The sequence below is a fragment of the Octopus bimaculoides genome, chromosome 2 (genome assembly GCF_046866305.1).
Source record: "Octopus bimaculoides isolate indiv1 chromosome 2, ASM4686630v1, whole genome shotgun sequence".
NCBI classification, from domain to species: Eukaryota; Metazoa; Mollusca; class Cephalopoda; order Octopoda; family Octopodidae; genus Octopus; species Octopus bimaculoides.
This window is the reverse complement of record NC_142929.1, coordinates 185,193,503-185,216,234: the sequence shown is the minus strand read 5'-3', so window position 1 is coordinate 185,216,234 and position 22,732 is coordinate 185,193,503. Positions and strand designations below refer to the sequence as shown.

General features: G+C 36.6%; 1 protein-coding gene across 9 annotated transcripts in view; it reads left to right on the top strand.

The window, feature by feature from the left end:
• Positions 1-22,732, top strand: part of LOC106881487 (uncharacterized) — a 378,451-nt gene that overhangs the window by 338,816 nt on the left and 16,903 nt on the right. For 5 of the 9 annotated variants that reach the window (XM_089348179.1, XM_089348176.1, XM_089348175.1 and 2 more), the window contains 3 exons: positions 1,438-1,494; positions 13,296-13,419; positions 15,306-15,895. In XM_089348179.1, coding sequence (XP_089204305.1) covers positions 1,438-1,494; positions 13,296-13,419; positions 15,306-15,895 — 771 coding nt within the window. The remainder of the gene's footprint in view (positions 1-1,437; positions 1,495-13,295; positions 13,420-15,305; positions 15,896-22,732) is intronic. The other 4 variants (XM_089348183.1, XM_089348182.1, XM_089348181.1 and 1 more) reach the window with 1 other exon arrangement.

Below are 22,732 nucleotides of genomic sequence, written 5' to 3'. Positions count from 1 at the left end.
ACTTCTACCCCAGTGCTCAACTGGTACTTATTTTATCAAGCCCCAAAAGGATGAAAGGCAGAATCAACCTTGGCAGAGTTTGAACTCAAAATGTAAAGAGCTGGAAGAAATACCATTAAGCATTTTGTCCAACACACTAATGATTCTACCAGCTTGTCGTCTTAAGGATTTCTAATTTTGGCACAAAGCCAGCAATTTTTATTTTCACTTTTTTGGGGCAGGGGTGAGGGGTAGTTGATGGAGTGGATTAGTCGACACCATCTGTTCCTTTATTTTATTGATCCCTGATAGGATGAAAGACAAAGTTGACTTTGGTGGAATTTGAACTGAGGATGTAAAGAGTTTGGGTGAAATACTACAAAACAGTAATAATTACTAACGCAAGGTCAGACAAAAGTAAAGTTGAACCTAAGTGGGAACTGAAATCAAAATGTAAATGGATGTAACTAAATACCACAAGGCATTTTATCTGTTGCTCTAATGATTCTGCCAATCCACTGTCTTACTACTACTACTACTACTACTACTACTACTTACTACTGCTGCTGCTGCCACTGTACTGTCTAGAGTAATGATAATAATCCTTTCTACTATAGGCACAAGACCAGAAATTTTGAGGGAGGGGGTTAGACAATTACATTAACCCCCAGTATGCAACTGGTACTTATTTTATTGACCCTGAAAGCACAAAAGGCAAAGTGGACCTGAATAGAACCCAGATCATGAAGATGGGCAGAAAATGCCGCTAAGCATCTTGTTAGGCATGCCAATGATTCTGCCAGCTTGCTGCCTTAATAATAATAATAATAATAATGATGATGATGATGATGATGATGATAATTCTTTCTAATTTAGGTTCAAGACCAGTAATTTGAGAACAGTAGCTAATTGACAATAATGATCCCAGTACTTAATTAGTACTTTATGTTATTAATCCTGAAAGAGTGAAAGAAAATGTTAACCTAGTGGGATTTGAACTCAGAACATAAAAAAGGCTTGGAAAAGATACTACAAACCACTTTGTCTAATCCTCTAATAATGAAGATAACAACACTGATGATGATGGTGATGTTGATGATAAGTAGTAACTGTAATATCAGTAGCAACAGCAGTAGTAGTGATGATGACAACTACAATGATAATTACAATAGTAAAATAATATTAAAATAATCATTAAAATATTGAAATAACTGAATAATAGTAAATAATGATAATATTTATAATAATTTTTTAATATCGTAATGTTAACTTATTTCTGATATTTCTAGAAGTGCTAAAACTAATTTTAATCATAATAATGATCTATATTAATTACAGTTAAGGTATGATATTTAGGTATGATATTTTCAAAAAAAAAAAAAAAAAGCCACTACGCCACCCATAAAAAAAAACCTCCTTCAAAGCAATGGTGCTTACCAAGTTGATTTTTCTACATAGGTAAAACGGTTTGAGGATCATCGGCGACTGACTGGTGAGGGCGATGAACAGATCAATGTAAGAATTTTCCTCCTCCTCCTCCTACACTCATCTATTCCATCTTATTCCTTCCCTTGCACACCAACACTCTTTAGTGTTTCACTAGAAGCAGCCACTGTATCAAACTTTGGTCAATCTATGAGCTCTTTTCTCTCACTTAATTGTTCGTTTGTGTGTGTTGTTGTTGTTGTTATTGTTGTTGTTGAGTAGCTAGCAAAGGTCAGCTCAGCTTCAAGCTTTCAAGCTACCTTATGTCATCATCATATTGCCACTAGACAGCAGAATGTTTTAATTTGAACTTCTAGTGGTGGCCATCCCTGCCATTACTGTGTGTGAGGGGACATGCTGTCCTAACATTTAAGACAAAGAACTAGTGGTCCCTGCTTTAGAGTAGGTAGGGAGTTTTGTTGCAAAGGGATTTGTCTAAAAATCTCCATGTCAAAGCTCCTCCCCTCACTCATATCGATTTTATATTTGAAATTCTAGGAAGTATATTAAGGAATTTCAGGAGATTGCATTGAAGCATGTTGACTACATAGAATCTTCATCACCAGTTGTTTGTTGATGTTGTTGTTACTGTTGTTGTCATTGTTACTCATTCTTCATATCTTTCCATGCCACTATCAAGTGGACAGGGTTAGCAACATGGCCAGGTAATTAAAACAATGTAACTACCAACTGTTGTATTGTGAGAGTTCACATCCTGTGTCTGACATGTTTCTTGTTTCTTTGACAAGGAATTTTTCATTGTTCAACGCGAGAATAGAAAGCTAGAAATTACCTCTGCTGGTGGTATATCAATCTACCCAGAGGTGGATTTATCTGTCATCTAGTGTACATAACAGAATGTGCACAACAGTATGTATCATTTGGTGCATACTGCAGTCTGTATACAGTAAAGTAATTTATGTAATTTAGAGCAAACTGCATATTATATAGTGTTCTGTACAGCAGTGTCTATCAGTTAGCATATACTACAGAGTGTATAGTACAGTACTGTATACATCTTGTGCACATTGCATAGTGTATTAAGCCCTGTATGTCATTTCGTGTACATTACATTGTGTAAAGTATAGTATACAACAATACATACCATTTAGTATCTACTGTAGATTGTATATACCATTTAGTATATACTGTAGAGTGTTAAGGTGATATACTGCTGTGTATGTCATTCAGAGCAGTGCTTCTCAACAATTTTTTGCTTATGGCCCCAAATTCTGAGCCCAAATTACCTCACTGACCTTCTCATAGAAGCTAATAATTTAAAATAATTTATCATTGCATTGTTTATTAATTACAGCTATATTGTTTAAGAACAAAGTCTTTGTAGCAGCTTACAAAACCAACCATTTCCATTAAGATAAAAATATGTAGTTGCAAGCACAATTCTAAAAAGACATAGTTGTTTAGTACAAGAATAAACTAACTGCCAAAAATTAAATTTAATTACATACACTCTATTTAAAAATATAAAAAATATGTATAATTTTAAAACATAAAAGATATATTAATGTCCAGTATTGCATTATTTTATTCTTTGTGGATTGTCATAAAAATGTTAAATACTTTTATTTCTATGTGATTGTCTTGCATTTTAGCTTTATTAGCTAGATTAGTAGTACATAGTAATAAACTATTGTAATGTTGTTTAGTAGCTAGACAGTAGTGCAAAGTAGCAAAACTATTGTAATGGTCAGTAGATAGTACAATATAATAAAATATTGTCATAAATGTTAGTCGCAAGATAGTAGCAAATAACAGTAAACAATTGAAATGTTGACTAGCAGCTAGATAGTATTAGGTTATTAAACTGATATAATGCACAATATTATGTTGTTGAAATTAGCCCAATGAAATATGAGGATTATGACAAAGGGATCATATATTCTCACAATTAAATTTATGAGTGGCAACCTCAGAACATTCCATGTCACAAAATATTCCTTTTCTTCAAGTGGCACTCTAACTATAAAAAAATGATCCACTGGAGACATTTGCTTCCTGGTTGAGAGCCACTGATCTGGAGAACATTGCAGAAGGTTTACTGTTTAGTAGAATAGTGATACTACGTGTGATATAAATCAGTTCTGTCCTCTGATGGACATTACAGAGTGTATATAAATCTATGTATCAGAGTTTCGTCTGTGTTAATCCTAAACACTGACTACATTATTTACTCTGGCACGCTAAGAGCTGAGACTTTTGAAAAATAACTCCAATGTAATCGGTAGAACTGTACTCATGTCTAATTTTATGTGGACAATCCGTGTATTGTTCTGCAAATTATATTGAATTGAACAGTCGTACTGATGAACCTTGGATGGGTTATGTAAGTAAAAATTACATTTATCCATTAATGTGCGAAACCTGGTCTACGATTAATTCTTTATTTTTGTATATTTCATTTGCCTTGCCCATTCATGTTCTAGTGTGTGCTGAATTTCCCTAGAGAACATTCTTTTCTTTTGTGGTTTGACCGTAAATGGTCTATCTCTAGCGTAATGGATGTCCATTTTGTGGTCATCCTTTCTCATGTATGTAATATAATTTTTCTGAATTTTCAGAATTTTCTTTATGCTAGGCCACTGGTTTTAGATTGGTGTTAATTGAATTAATATCCAATTTATCACCTTATTATTTAAATTTTATATATATATATATATATATATATATATATATATATATATATATATATATATACATATATATATATATATATATATATATATATATATATATATATATATATTGTTACTCCTTTTTAGTGCTAACCATACATGTAAGAAGAGGCAGTACTACCTGTTGCATTTTAGGTAGATTGACACAGATATTGTGATGCGTTTGTGACCCTATGGTACATAGGTCCAGAACTGACCTCCCTGCCATTGTAATACATCTAAAATGAAAACACTGATTCTTCAGTTATATATAGCTCTAACAATGCAATCATTAATATTGGTTCATAGAATTGTGCTTCCAATAGTCAAATGCTCTTTCCTAAAACTAAATATATTTATGAAAAAGTGGATTACAGTGTTATGCATCTTGTATATTGTCCGTGGATACAGGAAGATACTTCTAACTGAAATTGAAACCATTAACTAATAGTTATATATTCAGCATCTGAAATCCTGCACTTCTGTTGTTTGTGTAGTGTTTATATTGTAATATTTATTTGTCTCCATAAGTGTATGCATATAGAGGTTCGTATGTTCACATATATATATATATGAATGTATGTTTGTGTGTTTATATATATGTGTGTGTAGGTATATACATGTATATGTGTGTAAAATTATGTTAAATATTATTTAAACCAATAGAATTTTGACAGGGCTTTCAGATCTTCACTGTTCTATTGAACTTATAGGATTTTATTTTGTGTCTCTTTTCATATCTCAGTTGTAGGATCTAGTTACAAGCTATATTATACTGGGCATTTTGTTAGTTTGGTGAAGCCTATAGGTAGAATTGGTTGGTCATAACCACATATATATGTTTATGATTTCCTTTTAGAACAATGTAATCTAACTTACATGCTCCAGATCCATTCAATTAGCGATACAATGAAGATTTATAAAGTATCTTAAAACCTTACCATTTGAGTTTTCTTGAATAAATATATAAGCACATTATCAGTTATGTGTGCACACGTGCACATATCTATTAAGTCACCTCCACCAAACTAAACCTTAGTACAGAGTGAAACTTATGTGTAGGTAGGTTGGAATGTAAATTTAAATAATTATATCTCAGTTGTACTTCTCCCTTCAGATATATAGAAAAGAAAAATTAAACATAATTATCCAGTTATATATGGAATTTGAAAGAACATGCTACTTACTAATTTACAGATTTCAATATCCAGTGGAAAACCTTCAGTGAAGCAGATAACATAGAAATGTGGCAAAACAATGCAAATTATGTATTACTAAAAAAACTGAAAAAACCTAGCAAATCTGTTAATTATCCAAATGCAAGATCAGAAATTTTTACTAAATGCTACCACTTTGAAAAATACCTCCTAAAAATTAGATTACCACATCACTATCTGATTAAATAGATCAATAATTAATTATTAAACACTCTTCATTTTGTAACTGTAGATACTGTTATCTTTTTATATAACAGTTTAGGTGGATACCTCTCTATTTTTACTCTTCTTGTTTTCGCCATTAATTGCCCTTCCTCAAATCATACCCTTTGTAGCCCCCTATATTTTCTGATAAATTCCCATGCTCTTTTACTTATGTTCCCCACTGTTTTTTTCTATTTCTTTAAATTTTAATTTTTAATATTCTTATTTTATGTTTATTTTTTGTTTATATATATATATATATATATATATATATATATATATATATATATATAGACACATTTATATACATGAAATTATTATTTTCTAAATTCTATAATTCTCTAATTACTCAAAGGAAATAACACTTCCTTCTTATATACATGAGTTATGCCCATTATAATATTTTAACCATGCATGCAATACCAGAAGTTTTTTCAGATATGTTTTGCTTTTTTTTTTTGAGCAAATGGTTTTGCTTTTCATCTGAAGATTGCTTAGTTATTGACTAGACATGAAATAAGAAGCAATGATGTATTATCTTTAATGGAGTATATTATATTTTATTTCAATCTAATATTGTATTGAGTACTCTATTTCTATTATTTTTGTTTGTATAAACTCCTATTATTTATATATATACATGCATATATATATCTATGTATGTATATATATTTATGTATGGATATATGTATTTATGTGTATTACTTATTATGTATACATATATGCATGTATGGAGTGAAGTCTATAAATTTCAAAACTGGTGAGATTGTTGAACTTTTATTGTCTTTGTGTTTCTTCTACTGTCATCCATTCATTTAAAAATAAGTTTCTGAGAGACACTGGAATATTTTGTTAGAACTCACACTGCAATAAATTCTTTCATATATATATAATTATTAGTGACAAAAGCAGTATTAGTACTAAAAGGCAAACTTTATATCCAACTTAACATAGATGTACTATTAAAGTATAGAATACTCTGTTATTTATTTTTACAAGATGTCTCATATGGACATCTGGTGCATAAAGCATGCCTATTTATATCGCTGACAAACAAGAATTGTCTGCTACAGGTATCAGAACTGCCAGGTCATGTGATTTCGACATGCTCTGTCTCTTCAGTGGCAGATGTGTGATAGCTGCATACTAGTCAAATCTCACTCTCAATGATATACAAGGGGTTATCCAAAAGAAACTGGAATTTTGCAATGTTATTTTATTCACTTAGTTTTACATGTTTACACTTTTATCACCTTCAAAGTATTCTCCATTTGAAGCAATGCATCAGTCCAGATGCATTATCCACTGTTCAAAGCAGTGTTAGAACTCTTGCGAAGAGATGCCTTTGAAAACCTTCATTGATTTTTTTTTTTTTGCTTCACCTCTTCCACATCTGCAAATTCTATAGCACCAGCTTTCATCACCAATGATGACCTTCAAAAAGCCTGGATCAACTTGCAACTGTTCTTTCAGTTCATGACATGCACTCAGTTATGAACAGGCAAGGCACATATTTTGTTGCAATTTTTTTCATTCGCAATTCCTTGCTCAAAATTCATTAGCAGGAGTTCCAGGGCACACCAGTCATATCAACAAGTTTGTCAATTGTTCAATGATGGTCTTCTAAGACCAGTTCATGAATTTTTGTGATGTTTTCATTTGTTCGGGAGTTTGACAGTTGCTCTGAACGAGGTTGTCTACAAGCGACAAGTGACCATCCCTAAAGAGTGAAAACTACTCACAAATTAGTGTTTTACTCATGGCAGCGTCCCTGTAAGCTGTTTGAAGCATGACAAATGTTTCAGTCGCTGTTTTCCCCAGTGGAAAACAGAATTTCATGAAAGCATGCTGTTCCTTCATTTCAGCCATTGCAAAAATCGATGAACAAGGGAAGAAGTGCTACAAAACAACAATGCACCATGTGACAGTACAACCCCACCTGATGCTGCCAGTCAGTGAACTGATGCCTGAGGATCGCATCAAGTGGCTTCTAGCAGTGGAAGCCTGAATTACTATGGGCTTTATCCCACAGGGAATGTTTCCATTTACTTTTGGATACCTACTTTGTATACAATTTCAGTGGCTTTTCAGGTACTAATGACACAAATAGCCTGCAGGCTTATTAAAAAGTAATTATTAGTGATGGAATGAGCAATTATTAGGCCAATAGAATAAGTACTAGGCTTACAAAGAATAAGTCCTGGGGTAGATTTGCTCGACTAAAGACGGTGCTCCAGCATGGCCCCGGTCAAATGACTGAAAAGTAAAAGAATAAAAGTGACAGAAGCAGTAGTAATAACAAAAGGCAAATTATATGACTTGGCAGTTCTTGTCTACTAGTGATATAAGTATGTGTGCTTTTATGCACCATGCATTCATATGAGAAGTCCTCAAGGTAAATAATGTAGTATCCAGCACTCTAACAATACATCCATGTTAAGATGGATGTAAAGATTGTCTTTCGTAAATAGTTTGTTTTGTTGAAAAATCTTAGGGAGTAATTTCTTTGTTCTTTTTTGTTTTTATTCTCTTGATAATTTTAGATTCTCTTGGTTAATTAATTGTCTAACTAATTGGTGACATAAGCATGACACATTGGAGCTTGTGGGTGCACTGTGTTTGGGAAGAATATTGGATGGTCATATCTCACGTCTGGAATGCTTGGGTCTGCTTAATCAAGGTTGACTTTGGGCTAAACAACAATATCATCATCATCATCATCATCATCATCGTTTAACGTCCGCTTTCCATGCTGGCATGGGTTGGACGGTTTGACTGTGGACTGGTGAACCAGGTGGTCACACCAGGCTCCAATCTGATTTGGCAGAATTTCTACAGCTGGATGCCCTTCCTAACGCCAACCATTCCGAGAGTGTAGTGGGTGCTTTTACGTGCCACCGGCACGAGGGCCAGTCAGGCGGGTACTGGCGACGGCCACGCTCGAAATGGTGTCTTTTACGTGTCACCTGCACAGGAGCCAGTCCATCGCCACTGGCAACAATCTCGCTCGAATGCTTCCAATAACGTGTCATATAAAATATTTGATCCATTATGTCATGTGTTCAAATAGTCTTAGTTGTACTATAGGCATTATGAAGAGATTGGATTTGTGGATAGTTGCCATGTGTTTGTACCTGTGTTACCTAGATAGTCATCTAATCTTGTCATAGTTATAAACTGTCTGTAGAGCTTTTGACTAGATGAATGGGACCATCTTTAGCATAGAAATTACTTGTATATCACCCACAGACAAACTGTAGCAGCTATACTTATCACAGGTACTGACACCTGCTGTTGAAATCCATAAGGATGCTCAACATTTTTAATATTATTCTGTGATATCAGAGGCACAAGATTTAATCCTGTAGCATTCGGATTATTCTGTCAAATGTAATGCTTATTTATTCATTGTTTTGAATTAGTTGTGTATAATATTGTAACTTCAAGATTTTGATGATATGATTGATTATTTTTATAATGACATTGTAGGGTAGGTGTAAAAGGCTAGATCTGGCCAATTTTAACATAAAACAGGTACAATAGTTGGGTCTGTTAGGGTTGCTTTAAATGCTAAAAGGTTAAGAGTGTCTGTGCTTGCCTTTCAATTATAAAAGTGATGTAGGGACTCACTATGGGTATTGTTGAGAGAGAGAGAGAGAGAGAGAGACACAGACAGACAGAGAGAAAGAGAGCAAATATTCAAAGGAAAGCACAGATACTCAGGTAGGATTTGGTGTACAGGTAACTAGCTCCTGGACTTTCATGTCAAGCTTTGTGTCATGGAAAAGGAGTTATCAGCACCATGCTACATCATTGATATAATAATATGGCAGAGATTGAAATACAGAGATGAGTTTTCAAATTTGATAGAGCAGTCATGTTAAAACACTCCTTCAGAGATATATGAATATTCAGTTAGAATGAATGGATTGATTTTGTCTGTAGGAACTGATTATAGTTTATATATTAATTAATTATAATGTTGTTTATCTTCACATCAGTCTGCATTGAACAAACCTTATTCATTTGATTTCAGTATAAATACCCACGTTTTTTGGTATCCTATTTCTGTAATGTCCCTTCATTCATCACTCTTGTGGAAATAATGATGAAATTATTATAATTATCATTGTTGTTGTTATTATTTACTTATTATTTGCCATTACAAATAATTATTTTTATTATAATTATTGTTGTTGTTGTTGTTAACTTTGTTATATCTTAGTTTCCACGTTAGTTTCGAATGAATTTTTCTAAACTTTCTGTCTGTCATAACTATGCAATTCCACCTGCATATACATTCACCTACAAATGCACTGACGTACAACCAACTTCATACAAGCACCTGCAACATCAGACCTGTACTGCCAACTGTACAGACTCACTGTAACTACACTGATGCACAGCCAACTGCTCACATGTACAGTCAACTGTGTGCATGTTCAGTTAACTGCACACATGGATCTCAACTGAACACATGTATATCCAAATGTACACTATACATCCACCTGCTCACATGTAGGACCATTTGCACATGCACCTGAAAATTATAACTATACTACTGTTAGAGATGATGGTGTATTTATGTATATGTCTCTATGTATGCATGTGTATATATATTGTACTCAGATTTGCTCTTCCATACTGTTAACGAGCTAACCAAGTTTCTTGGGGCAATGTTTTATGTTCTGATGTCCTTCCTGACATTAACCATTTCAGTCGCCTATTTTGGATATGCAGAGTCTCTGAGTCCCTATTCTAAAAACTAGGCTACATATAGTTTTTTTGTTGTTTTTTTTTTATATATGTGTAGGCGCGGGAGTGGCTGTGTGGTAAGTAGCTTGCTTACTAACCACATGGTTTTGGGTTCAATCCCACTGTGTGGCACCTTGGGCAAGTGTCTTCTACTATAGCCTTGGGCCAACCAAAGCCTTGTGAGTGGATTTGGTATACGGAAACTGAAAGAAGCCCGTCGTATATATGTATATGTATATATATATATATATATATATATATATATATATATATATATATATATATATATATATATATATATATGTATGTGTGTGTATATGTTTGTGTGTCTGTGTTTCCCCCCAACATCGTTTGACAACCGATGGAGGTGTGTTTACGTCCCCGTAACTTAGCGGTTCGGCAAAAGAGACCAATAGAATAAGTACTAGGCTTCCAAAGAATAAGTCCTGGGGTCGATTTGCTCGACTAAAGGCGGTGCTCCAACATGGCCGCAGTTAAATGACTGAAACAAGTAAAAGAGTAAAAGAGTAATCATATATAACCTGTCTTAGTAAAAGAAATTAGCAACATATAAGTTAGACTAGTTTCACTGGTGCAAATTTGTCTTACTGGCATTACAGTTGAAAATTGTTGGTGTTACTGTATCACACAAACTTGATGGATATACTTACTCATACACACAGTTTGAACAAGCTATGACTGGTGGAACTTCAAAGTAATTGCTAATAAAATAATAAACATTAGATTTCACATCTCTTAAATTTTTTATTTATTCAATGTCCATTGTTTTTATGCATTCAAAATACAAACTTGGTGGATGCACTCACTACACCAATTCTCTCTTATATGGGTTGATTAGATTGACATTAGAGCTTTTATATAGGCTTTTATGAAAAGTTTCTATGACTATATATTGTCATGGCTAATGAAAAGGAGGAGTGTATATTTATGTGAGGTATTGGCTTTATGAACTTTAAACCAATGAGACTGGCATTCTATCAGTTGTGACGATGAGGGTTCCAGCTGATCTGATCAATGAAATAGCCTGCTCATGAAATTAACGTGCATATGGCTGAATACTCCACAGACATGTGTACCCTTAAAGTAGTTCTTAGGGAGATTATGTGTGACACAAAATATGACAAAGCTGGCCCCTTGAACTGCAGGTACAGCCCATTTTTGCCAGCTGAGCAGACTGGAGCAACAACCGAATCCCCTAACCATTAAGCCATGTGCTTACGTTCTTGTTTATACACACACACACACACACACTCTTTCTCTCACACTCACGCACTCTCTCTCTCTCTTTCTCTCTCACACACACACAACCTTATAGCTAGGACCACATCCCACCGACTGGACCTTCTTTTCAAGTCCAAAAGATATTTCAGCCCCCAACAATTATTGACACTCTACAAAGCTCAGGTGAGATGACCAATGGAGCATTGCTCTCACATCTGGGATGGTGCTGTTGCAGCACACATACAGACATCATACACTGCATCTGGAAAAGGTTATCCAATCAATTGGTATAAAGTAATTTACAGACATGCTCCAGACTCTGACCCACATGCATACTGTCTTTACGCTCTTTTTTTTCTACTATACTATAATGGCCTCTGCTCCTCACAGCTGGCTGAGTTCATACCACTTTTATGTCGGTGTTCCTGACCCACTATCTCTCCTCTTCTCATAACTACCCTTTGTTGTGTCCAACCCTGTACTAATCTCTGCATCTATTATTTCTTTGCCAAAATGTCAGCTCTCTGGAATTCTCTTTCTCTCATGTCTTCCCCACAGATGAAGGAGAACATTAATAGCATCCGCCTCACTGGTCTAGGAGGGTCTGTAAAGGCCATCGGCTCTTCCACTTCTTCCAGACCCAGTAATTAAAACAAAAGTCATCTATATTTATTTATAAAATGACCAATAACTAATAATTTCCTGCTATTTTTCCATGCTGATGTGGGTTGAACAGGTCAGCCAGGCACCTAGTTGTCAGTCTTTTGACATCTTTTTCTGAGACATCTATTCTCCTCAGATTTGATCTCATCATTGCTTATTTAGTGTCTTCTTCTTCCCTGTATGCTCCCCACTCTCATTAGCATAATTTGTTTTTATTATCAACATCATAATTACCACCACCACCACCACCACCACCATTGTGTCAATATACAGAACCCCAACATAGATGTAACTGACACCCTACACATGCAGATGGAACTCTTGTGGTTTTGTATAACTGTATGCATGACAATATATACTGTGGCAGAAATGTTAGCATGCCGAGCGAAGTGCTTAGCGGTATTTTGTCTGTCTTTACATTCTGAGTTCAAATTTCGCTGAAGTTGACTTTGCTTTTCATCCTTTTGGAGTCGATAAATTAAGTACCAGTTGCATACTGGGGTCGATCTAATCAACTGGGCCCTCTCCAAAAATTTCGGGCCTTGCACCTAGAGTAGAAAAGAATACATACTGTGGCTGAATAAAAGATGGTATGACTGCAACTGGAATGTCTTTGACCGTAGATCTTCTGGGCCAAAACTGACTTAGAACTAAACAACAACTAGTACCAGTAATATAACAAGGAACAATTTGGTTCCATTTTAGCGTTGTTCTTGGGAAAAGCATGAATGTCCTGACTTCACATTTTCTTTGTTATCTTTGTCATTATTGCTGTAACCAGTGTTGTTGATGTTATCATTGTTGTTGATGTTGTCATAATTACTTTGAATGCTCTTAATTACAATTAATGTTGTCACCACCACCACCACAACCACTACCACCACCACCACTACCACCACTGCTGCTATTGCTGCAAATACTACTAACCTTACTACTGCTGCTATCACTAACATTACTATTGCTGCTACTGCTACTGCTGCTGCCGCTACTACTACTACTACTACTACTACTACTACTACTACTACTACTACTACTACTACTACTACTACTACTACTAATGTATGCTCTTTTATTTCAGGACCAGATTTATGGAAGTCGAGAGTCCCCATTGTTAACCCAAGCTAGTGTCCAGACAAGAGGTCGAAGACAACACAGACCTGAAATCACAAAACCCACCAAGTCTTCATCAGATCTATACTCAGGTAAACTATGGTTCTATATTGGTGTGTTGGTGGCAGACACATCATGAAACCAGGGCTAATGACATGACAGCAGGATTGAAGATTCCTGGTGTGACTTTTGTAAAACGCATTTCAATTGCAACCGTTTGAAAATAAGGGGTCTTATTTCCCTTGTTCCAAACTTGAGAAACCGAGTGATCCTGAGGCCTATATACAGATCCTGTATTGATCACCATTTCTATGGAGTATGATTAAACCAAAAGCAGCTAAGTGATGAAGGACAACAGATGAGAAACTTGACTGGGGTTTTATAGTTTTCTCCTAAGGATCTGAACTGCATATTTGCTTATGGTTCTTCCTCTCCTTTCACTTGTCCTCTGTTCAATTTTGATGATTACCAGTTTGGCCTACAAGCACAGGACTGTAGGCTACTGTTTTCTTTTTATTTTACTTTGGACCACTTTAAAATTTAAATTTTCAAAGCAGGAGTGACTGTGGGGTAAGTAGCTTGCTTACCAACCACATGGTTCCGGGTTCAGTCCCACTGTGTGGCACCTTGGGCAAGTGTCTTCTACTATAGCCTCGGGCCGACCAAAGCCTTGTGAGTGGATTTGGTAGATGGAAACTGAAAGAAGCCTGTCGTATATATGTATATGTATATATATATGTGTATTTGTGTGTCTGTGTTTGTCCTCCCAACATTGCTTGACAGCAGATGGTGGTATGTTTACGTCCCCGTAACTTAGCGGTTTGGCAAAAAGAGACCGATAGAATAAGTACTAGGCTTATAAAGAATAAGTCCTGGGGTCGATTTGCTCGACTAAAGGCGGAGCTCCAGCATGGCCGCAGTCAAATGACCGAAACAAGTAAAAGAGTTAAAAGTAATGAGTTTTCAAGCTCAAAATCCTATTGGGGCAGATTTACTTCTCAACCAAATGGTTTCAAATTTGGTCCCCACTGTGCTGTTCCGAATGTCTTTTACTATGATCTTGGACCAGTCAAAACTTTGTGAGTCAATCTGGTTGATGGGGAACTAAAAGAATTCCATTGTATATATGTGTATGAATGGGCCATTTTAAACACAACTTGTTACTTTTCCAAAACTTTATGCTACTTATGAAATTGATCCGGTAACCCTGCTGATCTCTACAATCCATGCACAATGTGGATTTAACTGTAATCCACAACAAGCATTATCAATAGTTGTTTTGTCTTTTGTTTTACAGTTTATTTTATATTTTGGTAGAAGGTTGAAATGTATGTTGAAAATTGGGATGAAGAGTATGTTTTTAAGTAAAGTAAAGTTTCCTTTTTGAGTAATGCTGATTCACAAGGGCCTGTTTCCTGGTTCCCATGACATATAAATTTCCTACCTGGATGGGATGCCAGTCCATTGCAGGATTACTCATTTTTGCCAGCTGATTGGACTGGAGCAATGTGAAATGAAGTGTTTTGCTTAAGAACACAACACGTCTCCTGGTCCAGGAACTGAAACCATAATTTTATGATCATGAGTCCTACACCCTAACCACTAAGCCACGAGCCTCCACACAGAGTATGTTTAGGTGTGTAATGCTTAAGAACACAACACGTCTCCCGGTCCAGGAACTGAAACCATAATTTTATGATCATGAGTCCTACACCCTAACCACTAAGCCACGAGCCTCCACACAGAGTATGTTTAGGTGTGTAATGTATGAGGAGAATGTGTTTCTATAAAGTAGAGAATGTGGAGTGGAGTGTGTGTTCAAGTGTGTGATGGAAATTTAGTGAAACATCTTATTATTTTCACAAATACTTGAAATGCATCATTAAATTTTACTGATGTAGGTTCACTATGTGATAGGTTTTTGGCACAATGTTTGTAACAAAAAAACTGTGACATTGTTCTTGTTTTCTATCCTTAGGTTCATCACCTCGTTGTGAGATATGCCGTTCTCAGTCTCAAGATGTAGATGATCGCATGCGTTGGCCAGACAATCGGGGATCATCCGATTACCAATGTACTGAACACCGGAGAGTCCATAGTATAGGCCATATGGAATTCCACCAGTCACAATCTCCAGAATTCATGAGGTCTATATCATGCTCTCCAACACGTGGTGGCAGTAGCCATACAGACAGCACAAAATCAACTTCGGTGGGAGGGTCACCGTCACATAGCCGTCTATACTCTCCGGTACTTTATTTAACAGGAGGCAACAAAGCCTCTGATGAACAGCTTCTAATCTCGCTCTCTCCAGCAGCCGAGGGGAAAGATGATGATGCATTAAAGAAAAACAGTAGTGGGGTTAGTAAAAGTGCATCGGGTACTTCTTTAGACTCTGATCTGTCAGCCGGGTGTACGTCACATGGACCGTTACCCAATGAAATCGCAGCAACTCGAAATGGGGACATTGCAAATTGCAGCAATTCAACAATGTCTGCAAGTTCCGAAACCTCTCCAGCCGGTGGACGTAAACCAGAATCTTTACCGGCAAGAATGAGGAACTTTGCTGTAAGTATTCAACATATTCTTCCTTTGACTTTTTGTACATTTTGTATTCATTGCCAGTTTGCATCTTTCTAACACTGGAATTACAAATGATATGGAAATATTGAAACTTATCATAGTCCTTGTCCCTCAGCAGTATTTATAAATTTTAATATCTCTCCACTGAACTCTCTTAGCATCTATACTGGAATATCATGTCACCAAAACTCCATAAAATAATTTAGCCTTTATTTTTAAAAAAGTCCAGCATTTGCTATATTGTATCCTATTCTATATACACCCATATTAGTCTGTGTGTATGTATGAATATTTGTGAGTGTATGTCTGTAAAGAGTGACAGAGATCTATTGGACTGTGGCGGAAAAAGGCTGCATTCCAGTGGACTGGGAACTGAGTACACTCATTCCTCTGTATGAAGAGAGAGATGATCTCTTGGACAGTGGCTCATATAGAGCAATTAAGTTAGTGGAATATAAGATTGAGGTATTGGAAAGAGTGTTACAAAAGTGACTTGGAAAGAAAGTGAAGATTATATGCAGTTTAGATTTATGCCAGGAAGAGGAATAACTGATGCACTTTATATTGTAAGGCAGCTGCAGAAGAAGTGTAGAGAAATGGTGAAGTAGCTGTTTCTTGGGTTTGTTGATCTGGAGAAAGCCTTTAATAGGGTGGCATGGGCAATTGAGAAAGTTATGAATATAGGAATAGATGTTCATGTAGGAGAGAGAGCAGATTGAGCTGTAACGACAAAGAATGCAAACATTGATGAGTTTGAAGTGAAGGTTGGAGGGCATAAAACTCCCTATTAAGCCCACTACTATTCATAGCTTTTATGGAAGTATGGGCTTGAAAAGGATTTGTTATAGGAGTTACTGTACACAGATGATCTGATGTCAATAGCAGCAAGTTTGGACAGATGAAGGAAATGAATAGGAGAAAGGCATATATGGAAGTAAAAAGAATGCAGGTAAATGTTGGAAAGATGAAAGTGATGGTAAATGGTAGAATGTGTGGTGGGGTGGAAATAATATAGAAATAGCTTTGTGTAGTGTGCAGGAAGAATATTGGAATAATCTTCATAAAGTGTACACTATACACAGGGAGAGCACATAAAAAAAAATGTAGTGGTGTGAAATGGTTATTAACTGATATGATAGCTACATTTAAATGTAAGGTGTGTATAGATGGAGCTACAGGTGGAGGTAATGGCACGGAAATGGAAGGCATGGAAACATTTTATTATTTAGTAGACCCCCTGGGCAAGTGGCTTTTACCAAGACACAGCCAGAGCCTAATGACTGAAACGAATAAAAGAATGAACGAATTTATAAATACATATTTTTTTGTTTTAATTTTTTTTTTTACCATGTTAGTATGAGTTAGACAAATATGTCGGGGCATTTGTTTGCCTTCCTCATGTTAACCCTTATCTGATTTTTAAGTCAGTGATTTCTTATTTCACATGACTTTGAAGGTACAAGGCAAGTTGATGATTTAATGACAGGGGAAATGTCAATGCAAAAAAAATCACATACAAATTTGACTTTCTAGGAAGCAAGCAAGCAGCAGATATAAAAACACACATACACACACACATACACCCACACCCACCCACACCCACCATGGGCTTCTTTTTCAGTTTTCATTAACCAAATCCACTCACAAAGCATTGGTCAGCCTGGTACTATAGTAGAAGAAAAACCACTTGCCCAAGGTGCTACTCAGTGGAATTGAATCCCAAGCCAGGTGGTTGGGAACTGAATTTCCCAATTACACAACCATACCTGTGTGCATGCACATGCACATGCACAGAGAGAGAGAGAGAGAGAGAGAGAGAGAGAGAGAGAGAGAAAAGAATATTATGTTCAAAATATGTTAAATTAATTGTAGCATCTTCAGCAGAAGAGTGTTCAACTAATTTTGCATATATCAACATGAGTGTTGTTGAAGTTTTGAAGTAGTGAATGTTGTAAGTATGAAAGCTCTCTTGTAGCAGATTGAGGTAAGCAGGCTGTATAGTTTATATGGAAGATGGAAAAATCCCATAATTCTCCATGCAGAATTACATTCTGTGAAAAGAGGCCCTCACAAACTGAAGTTAAGATACAATAATTGCATTACATTTGATCATAAAAATTGTAACATTCATGTAGAAAACTGGAAAATGGAACAAAATGGAGAAAAAAAAATTTAATGCATCCTAGTATTTTGAAGAGAATCACATTAAACACATAGAACTGAAATAAGATGCAAGGAAATGAAAACCTATAGATATTGATAATCCCTTCAAATGTCCCATTCACAACGAAGTTTGTCTATCTAAAGTTGGTCATGATAGCTACTGAATGCTACATGAATGAAAGCAAGGTAATAATAAGAGCACTCAGAAAGCACAAGCCTCCGCCAAGGCAACACCACCATCCTCTCAACGATTAGCCAGAGATGATTTTTAAAATGAGAGTATCTGAAATAAACTCAACTGCTCTCTCAAATGAGAATACTAAAAATGAACCCAATCGCTCACAAAAATTAAGTAAAAAAAAAAACAGGAAAAATAATCCAGAATCCTTGTCCGGTACCGGATTGATCCCAAAATGTAATCAGTTTGTGCCAGTCATGAGGCCAAATATCCCTGAAAGTGTCATCTGAGTCCATTCTGTGGTTCTTGAGATATCTTGTCCATGGACAAACAAATATGACTGAAAACAGTACCTCTGCCTTCAGTAAGGCAGAGGTAATAAATGTTCATGTCATCTGAAGTAAGATAAATCTGCCAATGTCACAAATACCTTTTGAGGACCGAAAGAGACATATGTCTCTCTATAATAGCAAATGTCATGATTCTTCATTGCATTTAACTAAGAGATATGTAACAGTTGTGATAGAAACCTGCACATTATAAACTCATCATCTGAAATAAGACAACAAACAAAAAAAAACAACTTATTTTACTTTGTAGCTCATTGAATATCAATAGCCATAATCCTTTCTATTATAGACACAAGGCCTGAAATTTGGGGTGGTGATGGTGGGGTGGGGTAGTCGATTACATTGATTCCAGTACATAACTGGTACTTAATTTATTGACCGCGAAAGGATGAAAGGCAAAGTCGACCTCAGTAGAATTTGAACTCAGAACATACCAACGACGAAATATTGCTATGCATTTCTTCCAGCGTGTTAATGATTGTGCCAGCTCGATGCCCTAATCAATAGCCATAATCATTGTAGAAATGACTTCCATTACAAACTGAACATCGTATTGACGTCCAGTTTATGCATATATATTGATGACATATGAAATTTTTCACAGGATTCCACAGAAGTGTTTATGGTGCATATTGAATATTAACTGGCAATCTTTCACACCTGATGCCGAAGTATTGGAAAGGTGACTGTCTCAGTATGGAAGCTCATCTTATCAAGTATTGTATGCGAGGAGTTGGTCTTATCTGCCTTGATAATGTCAGGCTTCCTAAACATCAACCATACCAGTTTTGGAGATCTTGCAAGGGTCATCAGCTTTCTTTCAGTCCCAGCAAATGAAAAAACAATTTTTTAAATATTTTATAGTGAATTAGTTCTCAATAAGTATCCCCCTCCACTTTGATTACCAGGACACCAGTGGTCAGTAAGGTTGATGGAACAGCATGCTTCTCCTGTTGATCTCTTGATATGTGAATTTCATGTGTGACAGCTTTATAATATTGTGTCAAAGTTAGAAATTTATACAGCTCGAGGCTACAGTAGAAGACACTTGCCCAAAGTGCCACGCAGTGGGACTGAACCTGGAACCATGTGGTTGGTAAGCAAGCTACTTACCACAGCCACTCCTATATATATATATGTATGTATAAACAGACATCATCATCATCATCATCATCATCGTTTAACGTCCGCTTTCCATGCTAGCATGGGTTGGACGATTTGACTGAGGACTGGTGAAACCGGATGGCAACACCAGGCTCCAATCTAAATTTGGCAGAGTTTCTACAGCTGGATGCCCTTCCTAACACCATATATATATAAATACATAGCAGCCATGACTTTGTAGTTAAGTTTGCTTTCCAGCCATGAGATTTCTGGTTCACTCTCACAGCATGTCACTTTGGGCAAGGGTCTTCTACTGCATTCTTGTATTGACCAAAGCTTTCTAAGTAGATTCGGTAGACAGAAACTGAATGAAGCCTGTCATATCTGTATACACACGCGTGTGTGCATTTGTGTTTGTGTCTTCTTGTCTTGATACCATGTGATAGTTGTTAATGAGTATCACCACCATACATGAGGTATCGTTTGTTTCCGATATTTTTTTCTGAAAATATGTTCTGGCAAATATGGGAAAGTGAATGTTAAAATGATGATAATGATGCACACACACACACACACACACACACACACACACACACACACACACACATACTCTCTCTCTCTCTCTCTCTCTCCTCTCTCTCTCTCTCTCTCTCTCTCTCTCTCTCTCTCTCTCTGTCACACACACACACATGCACACACATACACACACACACACACACATACAGACACGTGATGATTATAAGTTCATAATAATAGGTAGTGGAATAACATGTATTCAAAGCTGAGTCCATGTGACTCACTTCTTGGAGTTTCTTACTGCTGCTCATATATGTGTGTGTGTGTGTGTGTGTGTGTGTTTATATATGTGTACGCGTGTGTATATGCGTGTGTGTGTATATGCGCATGTATGTATGTTGTTCTCAGTACATGTATGTATTCATTAATTTACCTAGTTATGTTTTACACATTTGTTCATTTGTGTATATACGTGCTCCCATTTATGTATACACAAGTGATTGATGCATCCTTTCCTATTACTTTCTCCCATCTTTAAACACCCACCACCTTACGTATATCACTATATGTATATACGCACACACGTGTGTGTGTGTATGTGTGTGTGCATTTCAGTGATCAATGCTTCCTCCCCCCGTTGCACCCTTCTCCCCTGTAAACAACGCAGCCACTGTTTCTCTTGCTTTGTCATTAACTCATAATTAATTAACTGCTTGCTGGTCACTTGGTTTATTCTCCTCATCAACTCTCCTCTCTCCCACTCCACCTAATCCCCCCACCGCCACCACCACCAATCCCTCAACAAACACACACATACAAAAACCTCCTCCTACTTCACCATAAGCCAGGGTGGATGGGTAACTGTGCAAGTATTGGTTCTCTAGCAACTTCCTTTTCATCTATTGAACGCAATGTCCTCCTACCCCTCTTTCTATCAGATGTACAAATCACACACACACACACACACACACACACACAGATATACATGTACAAACACACACACGCACACACACACAGATACACATGTACAAACACACACACACACACACACACACACAAATACACATGTACAAACACACACACACACACACACAAGTAGATTCATGCACATTGAAGAAAAAGACATATACATACATACATACATACATACATATATACATACACATACACACAAACATATGCAAACACACAGATTCACGATACACATACATACAAACAACGCACATATGCAAGCATTTATGAACATAAATATAGTCACAGATATATATATGCAGATGCACTCACACACACACACACACACACACACACACATGCACTCCAGCTCTATTTCTCTCATTGTTCATCATTGGAAAGAGTGAATGCATACACTTATTGTTCCAGTGTTTACCATTTCAATCAAAACACAAAACTGTTCACCAATAGACCTACAGGTCAACAAACTAGCTACCCCTACTGACCATCCAGCCAACAGATCAACTACCCTCATTGACCAACCGACTGACCAGCCAACAGACCGACTATTCCTATTGAATGATTTTCACAAGTACAGTCATTCCGATTAGAAACACATCCGCAGTAGTTCTATCTGATCTGAGCTGGTTATTTATATGTTCTCTGTGGAATCCCAGAACCTGTCAACAAGTGGAGTGGTGGTGGGTTAAAGAAACAGTCTGCACCACCCCTCCTTTACACTCACACATCTGCCCACGTGATATTTTAAAATAATATGCAGGTGCAGGAGTGGCTGTGTGGTAAATAGCTTGCTTACCAACCACATGGTTCTGGGTTCAGTTCCACTGTGTTGCACCTTGGGCAAATGTCTTCTACTATAGCCTCGGGCCGACCAAAGCCTTGTGAGTGGATTTGGTAGACGGAAACTGAAAGAAGTTTGGCATGTGTGTTTGTGTGTCTGTGTTTGTCTCCCCCAACATCGCTTGACAACCGATGCTGGTGTGTTTACATCCCCGTAACTTAGCAGTTTGGCACAAGAGACCGATAGAATAAGTACTAGGCTTACAAAGAATAAGTCCTGGGGTTGATTTGTTCGACTAAAGGCGGTGCTCCAGCATGGCCGCAGTCGAATGACTGAAACAAGTAAAAGAGAGAAAGAGAGAGAGATAGTATGATATCTTTTTATTATCAGTCTACTGTAAACTGCAACACCAATTGTTGACTTTGTAACACCTTACATACTGGTCTGTCTATTGTGGGGTTGACTGAAAACTAAGCTTGTCAGTTCTATATTGAACACTTGCATGGCTGTGTTCAAGATAGAACTCACCAGATAAACAAATGCTTGCTCTTCCAGGCTGAGCCCACAGTATGGCACTCTGGGATAATGTCTTTGACTTGGCCTTGTGAGTGAAATTAGTTGGGTGGAATCGAGCAGAAGTCTGTTACCAGGACCTTTCCTGTTCTTGAGGGGAAGGCTTAATATGTCTCTGTTTAGCTCCACCACTGAGCTCTTGGGTGTCTTTGTGGGTGTACTCTGTTTCAAGCATTCTTGCCAAA